General features: G+C 32.1%; 1 protein-coding gene across 1 annotated transcript in view; it reads left to right on the forward strand.

Annotated features, from left to right (window-relative positions):
* The first annotated feature begins 344 nt into the window (after positions 1-344).
* LOC143245425 (uncharacterized) overlaps positions 345-14,189 on the forward strand; it is a 222,559-nt gene continuing 208,714 nt past the window's right edge. Inside the window, exon 1 of the mRNA XM_076491775.1 lies at positions 345-707. Coding sequence (XP_076347890.1) covers positions 624-707 — 84 coding nt within the window. The 5' untranslated portion in view covers positions 345-623. The remainder of the gene's footprint in view (positions 708-14,189) is intronic.

The raw sequence follows: 14,189 nt of genomic DNA on the forward strand, positions 1-14,189 counted from the left end.
ATACAAACCATTACACATTATAGTACTTAGTTCACTTTTTCAATGTTTGCTCCTGCCATTTGCTGTGCGGGGGCGTTGAATTACGGTAATTACAAAATGGGGCACGACGCTAACTGCAGATCCCCTCGCCTTCGCTAATTCTTCCCTCCGTATATCAAAATGTGAGACTTCATTTTTTTTCTGAAATTATTCACATGAGGATCTCAGCAACATAATTTAAACACATATTCTGGAATATTCGATTTGCTTTCACTGTTTGGGATCAGTTATGAGAATTTAAATCCATCCAAAAGATTACGCTGATAGTTGAGTGAATTGGTTATTAATATTTAGCTTTTTACCCGACAAACTACCGTATACTGTCAATTGCGCCAAAAGTAACAATTATCTGTGGCTATGACACACTTGATATCTGTTGTGATAGTAAAGCGTATTTTCGGATTACATCACATGTGAAATCTATCATCACAGTACAGCATTTCATGGTTTATGATACGTGAAGTGTATTATCAAACATTTAGTGCATTAGAACTTGAAATACAAATATGTCATTGAACGTCGGAGTGAAACAGATATAATAGTAAACTACATTAATTACATTGAAAGCTGAAAATTGTGAGACGATGTTGGGATTTACTGAATCGGAGCTCGTAGCAAAATTAAAAGTTTTGTCCGGTTCTCACAGAAGATTAAAACGAGAATTAGAGGTAACGTACATTTTTTCTCTTTATATCTATATATCATACAAATAAGCAATAATATATCAAGAAGTATCCATCTTCTTGGATTTAATTCTACTTGTGTCCTAAACGTAACGATGAAGCTAACACTAACAAACTTAACTGTTCAAATCTTTGACTTCAGTTAAACTTCTATACACAGGTTAATTACCAGTCTTTAATAGTGCTTACAGTTTGGTGGAACACTATTAAACATATGTTTCAAAGTTAATTACCAGCCTTTAATCGTGTTTTGTCTAGTGTAACACTATTTATTAAACATATGTTTCAAAGTTAATTACGAGTCTTTAATAGTGTGTTTAGAGTTGCGTGTAACACTATTTATTAAACATATAATTAAAAGTTAGCAAAACCTATCAGCGAATGTATTCAGTTAAGCCTCAATAAGAATTGTTGTTGTTTTATGTTGTTTTGAATTAAGCACAAAGCTACACAATGGACTATCTGTGCTCTGCCTACGACGAGTATCGAAATCCGGGTTTTAGCGTTATAAGTCCGTCAGTAAGAATTGAGAAAGCTCACACTGTGTGATGTTTTACATATAAATTATAACCATTTTCAATTACTTCTCTTTAGAAGTCAACTTTTGGTTCTCTTCGAAGTACGCATACGCATATCTCATCATTTTTATCTTCCCACTTACTATTTTCAGTAACTATTAAAGGCCTAATATTGATATTTTTCATAATTTGCCACAAAAACGGTTTAAAATCTTCTACCCAAGGTTACGCAAAAAACCACGTTATATAGAATACAAGGCGTAACAATCCTATAACATATCGTTTATAGTAACTGGACGTTATTTTAGTATCTACACTAAACTACATTGTTCACAGTGAAGATAGGTAGTATCCTAGTGCACATGTTATCACAGTGTTGGAATATTAGCATATAACATTCATTTTAAACATTGACACGCAGACACTATTTAGGGAACAGTGTGACACAAAACGTTCAAGGTAAAGAGTAAGTGAATATTTTAGAACATATAGTAAAATAAAATGCTTGGAGTTAAAAATATGCAGTATTTTAAGACATAGTTTAATACATGACTTTTGAAGTAGGTAGACATGCAACATTATAGTACGTAGGTAGAATATATCATTCGTTACGTTATAAAAGGACAATATTCTAGGATGCAATCTAACACATAATGTTTGTAATAAAAACAAAGTATTATAGAATAATCTAAAATAAACACAAGTCTTGGTAAACAGACAGACAGTAATCGTTTAAAATTGAACTCAAACTAGATACTGTTACGCACTATAGTTTATCTCATACGAATCTCCGATTTATTATGATACGTATTACAATTTCAAATAGCCAGAAATTTGAATTTAAAAGTTAATTGAATACCAATATGTATTAAATTTATGATATTTGCCAACAAGATTGATACACATAATTTTCTTTATTAACACAAATATATTTTAATATACAAAGAAGAGTACAATTTATAATAACAGTTGTTATAAATAATGATTTATATACAATGGTTTTACAAACTAAAAAATAATACCGAGTCTTCTGTCTGGTCTGGAACTGAATATTTTATCGATGATTAAAGATGGGTGAATTAATTCTTTGTTGATACACAGATATACTTTACACGTGAGCTTTTTCCACTGAATCTATAAGATGTATTCGTAGAAATATTTACGTCCGAAGTTCATTCACTGAAGTTAAACGGTTTGTAATGTTCGAAATCTATACACGTTCCTAGTCAAATATCTGTAGTTTTCCAATTAATAAGCATTTATCACAGTTATAGCTTCCGAGGGTTAGAGTATACTGGTTGTAACGAACCAACAATATAAACTGTCGAGCCGTGTGCTACGATGGCTACCTTTTACAATCATTCGGCGAGGTGTTAGAAAGTTTAGTTGGCAATAATGTTGGCACTGTCTAGTACTTTTCAAACACACATTGTACATTCTTGATTCTTACACTCGAGAATCTTCTACAAGTTTCGAGAATACACGTTTAACAATATAAATTACACGCATTTCTAAATATATATTTAACTAAAACATAGATATTAAAATAAATATGTATCAGTAAATCCGTTATTATATTAAAATAATTAGTAATGTTAAACAGCGCAAAATAAAATATAGGATATAAGTTATAAATTACACAGAAAAACTGTATTATTAAAAGTAATATACACAATTATTGATACAAAGTTAAAAGTTACTCGAAGAAAAATCTTTTAACCGATCTCTGTGATGAAATAGGATATAGGGTAATTTAGAGCATATTTGAGCAGGCACCACTGGTTTTAAACAACAGTAATACCAAGATAAACATTTACACAGAAATATTTTATTACACATTTTAGAAATTACGTTGGTAGTAATTAATTTCACAAAACATTTTAGAACACAGTCTAGTAGACAAAATAGTTAATAACCAGTGAAAGATAATATTGTAGAACATAATTTATTAGATAAAATTGTTAATAACCAGTTTCACACTGTTACACACTGTCTTATAGACAAAACGTGTGGTAAATACACAGTACTCTAAAACAAGGGTTATTACACCATGTTTGTAAATAACCTGTTACACAGGAATATTGCACAATATAATGTAGTGGAAGACATCTATGAGAAATATAGAGTGACCTGACATGCAAGGCATTAGATGACCATTAATATTCTCAAACGACACTACGGAAAAACGCAATCAGATGAAGCACAGTCTCAGCCTCAGATAATGAAAGACAGTAGCAGTTTGGGTAATGATGATACTTTATATTGAGACAGCATTTCTTTATTCAGAACAACGGGAAGTAAACTTTTGTAGGAAATCTTCTAAGAAACACACACACAAATATATGGTTGTAGCGTATGCCAAAGGACAATTATATTAATACGAACACTTCTTTAGCACTTCTACCTTCAAGTGCACTTTGACAGGAATATCTATCAACTGTTAGGTTCCTCCAGTTGGTAACGTTGGTACTGCAGGGCTGCCAGATGTTGATTGCCATTGTCTTTGTACTTCTTTAGTAATTCTAAGGTTTTCGAGTCCTGTTGAAGCTCACCACATAGGATAGTTTTATAGACGTGTTTTTGTCTATACGAAGAACGTGTTCTAGCTATCAGATTTGCTTCTAGATAGCCATAATACCAATGCTGGTGATACTTGCCATTTCATATATCTTTTTCTTCATAACGATGTCTTTTCGTGATATCTAAGGTATGAAGCATGTGTCTTTGGTATAATTGTCCAGTTGTATTATGTGTAATAACTTGAGGTCTTATATTCATAAAACTGAGAACAAATTGCCATTACCTCATTGATTTTTTGTTTAATTCTTAGCACTATCCGATGCATGTGCAAAGATCGTGTTATTTGGCGTCGACATTTAAGAATATTCTCATAGGAATTAAACGGCATTTTGAAAAAAAAAACTTTTCGTTCTGGTATTTTTGCCTGTATCTCTGACCTTCTAGTTAAACGAATATCAAATAGACGTAAACATATGCTTATCACTTTATTCAGGTAAAGATTTCATATGCTAATGGATAATAACTTACGTCAATTTATCATTGTGTGTCTGATCCCCATGGGAAAGCTAGATACTATGAAGGTGTGGCAAAAATACTTGTAAAAATTAGTATGAGCTAGGGTTCCCCCTATAAATGTTACTTTAAATAGTCGGTAGCACATGTAAGATTAAATTTTTCTATACCGTGCTAAGACTTTCAGAGTTACTGAGAATGAATCTCCTGTTTATTTGTTCACTTTATGTATTTCTTTCTTTGCTTAGCTAAAAATATTCTTAAATTTACATTTTTTGAATCAACATTTTACCAAAACTTTTACACTTTTCCTGCTAGACATAAACTTTCCTAAATTCCCCAGACTAGTTAAAAAGTAAACTTTTGGTGATATGACGAAGTAATATGTAGTTGCAAAATTAATTTTAAATATTATTCTACTCTCTTCGTTTTTCTAGTACTGTATCTCTTAATAATTGTGAACAGGAAAGAAAACTATTGAGGTTAAATAGAACTAAGAGGAAGACGTAGGAACTTAATCTGATAATGTCACAATCGTTATTGTTGACATTAATAAAACTACATTCATTTTCTTGCTTTGTTTTGGAGCCAAGTAATTGGAGGATGGCTTGGGAACACTTAAATGGCTTTTTAGTGAATTATAATGGTCATTTTTCATACCCTGGAGCAAATGAGGGATTATAGTGGATTAGAACAGGATGAGCTTTCCGAAACTCACAAGGTGGTCCCTGTAAGACACCAAGATGTTTGGTAACAAGTCCAGGCATCACAAAGTGCTGATTTAAGTGACTCGTGAACAAGGAGAAGGAACAAATGCGCGCGTCAGATGAATCTATACTCACCATTTCAGCCGTATGGGTGTTATAATGTAATGGCCAATCCCACTATTCGTTGGTAAAAGAGTAACCCAAGAGTTGACGGTGGATGGTGATGACTAGCTATCTTCCCTCTAGTCTTATACTGCTAAATTAGAAAAGACTGGCGCAGATAGTCCTCGTGTAGCTGTGCGCGAAATTCAAAAACAAACAAGCAAACAATCATTAATTTAAATGAATCCAGTTTTAAGATATCTTATTTTTCTAATGCATTCATACTGTTTGACTTCTTTACATTCTTGTATATGCTCTTTTTTCTTAATAAAAACTCACATTAATGTTTTAACTAGATTAATTAAATTTAAAATATATTATATTCTTTGATATTCTCCATTATCATCCTTCATTAACTTTCATTCCCTTTCTACTGAACACGTTATTTAAAAAAAAACATACTTTTTTCAACTGATCATTTCTTAATGCATTTACCACTATTCAAATTCATACAGTGTTTGTAGTTACTAATTATTTATTAGGCTCACGATCGTACAGGTTATTAAGTTAAGAACGAGTGAATAAATTGTTGTTATTTTTATTTTTATTCTTTGTGTTTCATTCCCTGTTGTTTGAATCCATATTCTCTGCAATATATTTTCTTAATTTTTATTTTGTGGATACATTTAAACTTATCTGCTTGATATCACTGTAACTGAACATTACACCATACTCTACTATACACAGGACCAAACGTCTGTCCAAATCTGGAATATTGGCGCTGTTATTCTAAATGTTGAAGTTTTCTTATAGCAAAGCCACATCAAGCTATTTGCTGAGTCCACCAAGGGAAATCGAACTCCTGATTTTAGCGTTGTAAATCCGTAGACTTACTGCTGTACCAGCGTGGGACATATTGAAATGTCAAAACTCTTAAGTTTCTAAACAAATTTAAACACTCTCACATCTCACTAAGGGTTGAAATGGCATGGTACTTAGGGTACTTGACTCAAAATCTGTGGTCTGAGAATTCGCATATCTTTACTGAACATGCTCGCCTTTTCAACCATGGAGTTGGTATAATTTAGAGTTAAATCCTACTTTGTGTTGGTTAAATATTAGTCAAAGAGTTGACTATGGGAGGTGTCGGCAAACTGCCTGTCATCTAGGCTGTCTGTCACTTCAAAATTAGGGACGATTAGCACAGATTGCACTCGAGTATATTCACGCAAAATTCAGTAAAAAAAACATTACAGTAAAAATAGTAGCTTTACATGTGTTTTGCATGAAGCGGAATAAACATCAAAAAAGTGATATATTTGTGTTTTTCTTCTTCTCCTTGCTTTGTTAAATAAACAACATACGTAACAAAAGTCCCTCATCGAGGTGTGTATTCAGGTTTACAACGCTAAAAGTAGATTTTAGGTGCTTTACCAACAAACAAACAAAAAGTGCAATAAAAATCTTACCATTTTGTATGGACAATATTTACTATTTTTAAACGCAGAAAAAATCAGTTAAGAATTATAAAAGAACAAATAATATTAGTTCCATGTACAAAATATTTAGATGTCTAAGCAATTGCTTCGTGACGTATAGATTTTACATTTCTCTAAATATATAAAGTAATATAAGTGATATTGTAAACATAGAAAATAGGGATATTTGAGAAAAAACATTTTACGATCTGTAATAAAGAGATAAGTTATATAAAGATGTGATATCAAAAACGAGTCAAGTTATATAAAATGATAAAGGGCGTTTTGAAAAAGTTATTTTCGACACAAGAACGCCCTCATTTTACGTAATATTTGTTTTCTGAATTTTAAATAAGTATCTGCATAACTTTACATAAAATACTGTGAAATTTAACTGACACCAAAGTTTTTGTATTGTCACACAAACTCGTATGCATTAGTATGACAGTCTCAATGTGCAGTTGTTAGACAACTTTCAAAGTTATCGAATGGGAACTACTGAAGAATAGTAAACAAATATTGTGGAGTATTTCTTAATTACGTCAACACGACTCAGTTTGAAGCAATGAAATACATAGTAAGACAATTTTTTATTTCAAATAAAAACACAAAGGTAATATCAAGTGTATTTTTGGCACACTTACTTTAGAACTATCAACGTGTTTAAAGCAAATAAGTATTTGAAGAACAATCATTATTTAAATGCACAATGACCAACTAACATAACTGTCAACTAATCTCACTGTAACACAAAGGATGATGTTTCCTTCAGATATTATCTGACTTGCAATTGGAAAAATCACTGTCTATCTCTATAAAATATTCTACAGTTAAAGGAATCTTTCTCATACGAAAGCGTTCGAGACACCCTAGATGAATAACCCTATTTCATATGTGAGTAAGGTGACAGAAAATGTCGCCATGGTCCGATCGCTAGGAGTCTAAAAGCTAGTTCACTTGGAACCTTTAAGACCTGTGCAATGCAGCTTCTATCAGACATAACATGCATGCTTGACGGGTAATATGTTTTCGTCTGTTGGCTGTGGTTTTACTTGGTTAAATGTCAGGCTAGCCTCCAATCAGAATAATCGAAAATATCAGGCAATTTTCAAACACATAACTCAATGTATTCTCACTCTATTCTAAGCAGTAACTGTCGAATATTGCAATAAAAAAGTAATAATGCAGTTTGAGAACAAAGCAACCAGAATAGTTAAGGAATGAATCTTGCATAGAAATTACGGGATACAAATGCAAGGTTTTCTTAAATTCTGATTACACAAAAGTCTGGTTAGAAGTGCAGTTAACTTTGTGATAACTCATTCACACCAATCCTTTATTATAAAATGTCGTTCAAAGCCAGGGTATAAAAAATTATTATCATGATCAAATGACATTTCTAAAGGCTCTTATGTGTTCGTGGATATTGCTGATAGATAATTTATTCCTTTTATTTGAGGATGTTCCAGTTCTCCAGGCATCATCAGGTCTTGCACTAGACCTGTATTTAGTTGTGCTCACCACTATCTTTATTTCCATAATAACAGTTCACAGCTACCATAGAACCCAGGCACATCATTTTCATTAGTATTCGGTTGTTATACAAACAGGGCTTGGGTATATCAGAAAAGAAGTGGGGAAAGGAATTTGATTATTAAAAGTAAATTATTCTTTACATTTTTACTAACCTGGATATTCTAATTATGGAATTCATTAGCACTAATATCACTTTTCATATCAGATTCTTTTCAAGTGCAGGCATAACCAGCCTAAAAACAAGTAAGAAGCAATACTGCTTGAATTGGAATTTTTACCTCTGGGTGTGCAATCACACTCTTCACTCTTCAACCGCACCTTTACTGACAAAAAAGTTAAGAAAATAACTCAATACTTAATAAAAATACGCCAATCTCCATCACTGAAAAGTTTCATTTATGGCCAAATGAAACACTGGATTAATATAAATACATCTGAATATTAAACATGAAAACATTTTACACCTACGAAAAGAGCCAATATAAAATTAAGTGGTCATCCATGTAAGGGTATGATATCAAAATAAGATCCAAGTTATAAAAATCCTTTAAAGGTGTAGGAACATTTTTAAACAATTAATTTCAATGCAAAAATAGCCTAATTTCAGCTAATGCATTACTGTAGTCATCTACCTAAGCTATAGCTACATCTCAACAGCTATAATGGCATAAATTAACAAAATACTCAACCACCAGCAGAATTTAGCAAACTGAAGGTTTCCACAATAACTATTTAGATTATTGTTTATATTAGTACTGTCAACACGGTAAGTGTTAATATACCCTCAGGCTAATATAATATTTCACAGTAAAATAAATATATTATTATAAACAGACAAAAGTACAGTTACCAAAATAAAATACTCGGGCCCGGCATGGCCAAGCGTGTTAAGGCGCTCGACTCGTAATCTGAGAGTCGCGGGTTTGAATCCTAGTCCCACCAAACATGCTCGCCCTTTCAGCCGTGGGGGCGTTATAATGTTACGGTCAATTCCACTATTCGTTGCTAGAAGAGTAGCCCAAGAGTTGGCGGTGGGTGATGATGATTAGCTGCCTTACCTCTCGTCTCACTACTAAATTAGGGACGGCTAGCACAGATAGCCCTCGAGTAGCTTTGTGCGAAATTCAAAACAAACAAACCAAAATAAAAACATTTTGTATCACTATTTTCAAGTTAATTCATTTACTTTAATTAGTACGATAGAAAAATAAATCTTGAACAGTTGCTGTAGGGAAGAAAGAAGAAATGAAGAAGACGATCAGATTAATTCCAAGCTTAAAAAAGTTGGCAATTTAAAGAGCCCTAAATCACTTGGATCAGGTAGTATTTTATCAAGGATTTTGAAGGAATTTGAGTATTGGATATGTGAGTTTTAGCTAATTTTTTGTAATTTCTTGAATTGCGTGCAGGGGTAAGAAGATTGGAAGTTGATCACTGTACCCTATTTATGTTAGTGGTGTAAATAGTTTTTGAAAGTCTGATAAAAAATGTATTTAGGGTAGTTTAACAAAATTTAAAATATTCAACATGACTTCATTAAGGAAACATATTGCCTTGCTCATTTTTTGACATTCTTTGATGAGGTCACTAATTATATAGACAAGGGTAGATGTGGATTTAGTGTATCTTGATTTTTAAAAAAACACATTTGACAAATTCTCACATAATAGGTTTGTTAAAATTATCTGTATTGGTTTGTAGGCTAGGCTGGTTTCTTAGGTAGAAGATTGATTAATAGAAGAAAGCATAGGATTCTTATAGAGTTTAGATATTCTGGGCTAATATCAAAAGTTGCATATGTCAGGGATCAGTATTAAAACCTTTCTTTGTTCTTGATGTATTACATTCATGACGTAGATGAAGGATATGTCAACAAATTACTTGAATTAATTGATGTGTGTTTGTGTTTTTCTTATAGCAAAGCCACATAGGCTATCTGCTGAGCCCACCGAGGGGAATCGAACCCCTGATTTTAGCGTTGTAAATCCGTAGACATACCGCTGGACTAGCGGGAGTCTGAATTAATTGATGACTTCAAGGTTTTTGGTTCTGTTGGCTCCAAGGAGGAGAATGTTGCTTATCAAAAGTATTTTGGCTATTTGATGAATTTGGTGAATGAATGGCAGATGGCTGATGCAAGGAAATTCATAGGTGCTATCATAGTTTTAATTATAACTATAATTTTGTTACGAAAATCATTAACAAATCTATAGAAGAAAAGTAAGTTTCTGTTTTGGTTGATCAATCTCTTGAGCTATCTAAGCTGTATGCTGTTGCCAGTGGAAGGGCAAACAGTAAAATTGAATACAAGCCTAAAGAGGTAATAACATTATTGTATAGGTTATTTGATCTAGTATGTATTTGGAATAGACATTGAATTTTTGGAAAGATTATACCTACGGTTGGAAAGTTGACACATGGTCAAGTTCTTTGAAGTTGTCTTCTTTGGAAAAAGAAGAGTTAAAGGAGATCGGACCGAAGTCCTTAAGATTGATAAATAAATTGATAATGTTGGTGCAACAGCTTTTTACGTAGGATTAGAGGACTTGATTAGGTGGGAATCATCTTCAACTAAGATAGTTTCATTTTTCAACCAAGGTAGGTGTTTTTGGTATGAGTTGTCTTCAGACGTTGCGAAATATTTGAATGATAAAGACTGGCTTTGAATGTTTTATTTTTTTATTTGAAAATATAGCTTAGTGGATAAGAAAGAACATAGAAGGATCATCAGATCCTTTGTTTTCTTTAAATTTTATGCTATAATAGAGAGAAAAAGTCTCACCAGCCTGCTGCTTGCGGAACATGTTACGATATTTAATGTAATTAATGACAACAAGCATACTTGAGTATTTTCCTCAAGGTTAACAAATAATGATGTAATAACACGTGCTACAATGAAAATTATTTGTCTCACATGTGACTTGCGCTATGTGATCAAAGTATGAAATTCTAGGCTCAGTAAACATTTTCCGGAAATTAGAAATATAAGAAATAAATTCCCTGTATGTAAACGCCATTGTTAACCCAGTCTTACCATTTCGGACCTAATGATTTTCGCCCAACAAAAAGATAAAGTGTTTTTAACTGACAAGAAGAGACAATGTTGATTGTCAACAAAACTATCATCTGTAACTAAGCCATTGTTAATACTAGTATTCCATTTCAAAACCGTGTTTACATGGTTACGATGACCAAATTTTACATAAACGTGGTATGAAACTGACTGTTTTTAATAAGATTTGTCAGAATATAATTTTAAGTGCGAGAAATTGCATATTATCTGTGATTTTATGCACATATGTATGTATATAAAGACATTTTTTGAGCAACTACAAAAAATTTGAAAATCAATTACATGAAAAGGATTTGGTTTGTTTTGAATTTCGTGCAAAGCTACACGAGGGCTATCTGCGCTAGCCGTTCCTAATTTAGAAGTGTAAGACTTGAGGGAAGACAGCTAGTCATCACCGCTCACCGCCACCTTTTGGACTGCTCTTTTACCAACGAATAGTGGGATTGACCGGGCTATTTGTTGTGTCAATTGCGGAGAATCGAATTCCGTATTTTAGTGTTGTAATGCCGTAAACTTACAGCTGTCCGACTAGGACGGCAAGAAGGGAACAAAACTTAAATTAATATATGAAAAAATACATACTTGTAAAAAATGCAATCGTGAAACAAATATCCAAGATCGAGGAACAAATCATAGGGTGAGTTATTATGTAATGTGTTCTGGTTTTTTTGAGGTACCGGCGGAAGTAAAACCCAAATTGTATTGAGGCGACACGACATAGTGTGTGAGAGAAAACGATTATTTGTTACTTATTATAATATATCTAAGCACATTTGATTTTCAAATAAAAAGTAATAATGGATAAGTTAACACACGTCTAATCGAAATCTTTATTTCATTTTAGGAGACCTTTTGGGTCTCCTTTTTCAGGCAGTGTACAACACTTAACCTCATTTTTATTTAACACGGTATATACTGTTTGACGCTTTGGTTGATTATAAATACAAAGCTACACGATGAGTTATTTCTACTCTGCCTAACACAAGTATCTAAGCCCAAGTTTTAGTCTGAGCCTCTTGAGGGGTGAAAGCACCTGACGAAGGGCGTCTGCCCGAAACATTGTCTAAATTAAGATGGAATAAAGTTTTCATTCAGACGTGAACTAAATTTTACTTTTTCACCTTGTATAACTTTATTGTTCCTGCTAATGCTTTGCGGAACAATCTCGCTGGTATTTTCATGTTTCTAATGTCATCAAATACTGTGTCTTGCTGATTGGCATCATACTTTTCTGTAGTGCCATCTGTTGGCTTGAAGTGTAATACAAAAAATCGCAAGTAAGAAAAAAACTAACTCAAATCTATTTTTAAATGAGGTAAGTTTTGCTCAGTAATTATTTGTTTGTTGTTCGAATATACATAAATCTAGCATAATACAATGCCAAACCGAATACAAAGTCAATGAAATACTGCTACGAAATAAAAAAAAAATAGTGAAATACTTACAATTAAAATATTCTAAAATATTAGAATAAGCAAAGAAAAGAGTAATATGAATAAACTGGTATGGAAAAAAATTATCAAAATGTATACGATCAAAATATTATTGAACTATTTACTGTTTACCAAATCAATTAAAATACGGATTGTATCATAAGTAAAAATTAAACTTTAACGGTCAGTCGTAACACCATGAAAATATTGCTAATATTTGGAATCTGTACTTATATAACCAGCCTAGAAACGTTAACTTCAATTAGACAATCCAACACAAACTTGAAATAGCACATTTAGCAGCATAAATATTCATTCTATTGATCGCATATTTTTATACCTTTGTTTTGAATATGTATTTTAGACAATACTTTCATTATTTACACATAAGAATTATTGTTTCATTCACAATTTGTTAACAAATGTAGAAGTGCATTTTTTAAAAGTTTGAAAATATGATAGAGTAACAACATTAGCTTTAGACAAACCATGTATACCCTGTTACGTAATTCTAAAAATGATTTCAAAAACTTATAACATTTAAATCACTAACATGCTTAGATGGAAACAGCATTTTGTTACTACCGTATGTATTTATTGTTAAGTGTCAGTTAATTTGTCTGTACATGCCGGCTATTTCAGCACACATGGTGCGAAAACTTGCTACAGACCCCCTCACAAACATACGATCGGGAATTGTAGGAATAAATTTTAGAATCTTACTGTTACAACTTCATAAGTCATCTTGTAACTTCATATCACTCTCTTCAGTGTCACTGTTCTTCAACACGAAAATAGAGGATTCAAATTTATAATTTCCCTCTGCAGATAACTTGGGAAACCGATTTAAAATTTAATAAAATTAAAGAGTAAAAGGCGCACACAAAATTTTTAAGAAAACTGGTGACACTAGAAAAATATTAGTCTAGAAAGTGAGTTATTCAATAAAGTTTCCAGCCTTAGCCCTTACCAAGTGATATTTAACGAAAGTACATTAGAATGATATTTAAACAACAGTATACGTGTACCTAACACAGTACATGGTATTATAGTAAAGAAAAAATACGTTAAAAATGCAAAGATATAGCCTACTTTAAAATATTAAAATAAAAATATTAAATACAATTGCGAAATACAAACAAATAAATAGTAAATTAAACATTAAGGAAGTAAGTAAACTATGTATAGAAGATCCAAAAGAACGAAGAATTTTTGTAGAAATGAAACTTTTTATTTAAGTTAGATGGAGAAACGGTCTCTAAATATTAAATTAGATACTGTTCATCGTGCTCACGTTGGACGAATCAATAATCGTGAATCTCAGAACACCTTTCTTTAAGACGCGGCAAATCGTGTTTGTTGTTGCAAAAACTGTTTTTAGGACTGAAAGAACTAAATTTCTGTTGATTATATGTCGTTTGTGTCCATGAAAGTTATCGTAAATTTTGTCATTGGTTTTATTGCCACACTAATAATATACATATGTTACAAATAATACAGCAGATGATGGATTCTTGAAAACGAGCAAAATGTTTGATAATGACTTATAGCTGCTTAAAGTTCCCTTTTCCATGTTGTGGCATATTA

The sequence above is a fragment of the Tachypleus tridentatus genome, chromosome 1 (assembly GCF_004210375.1).
Source record: "Tachypleus tridentatus isolate NWPU-2018 chromosome 1, ASM421037v1, whole genome shotgun sequence".
NCBI lineage: Eukaryota > Metazoa > Arthropoda > Merostomata > Xiphosura > Limulidae > Tachypleus > Tachypleus tridentatus.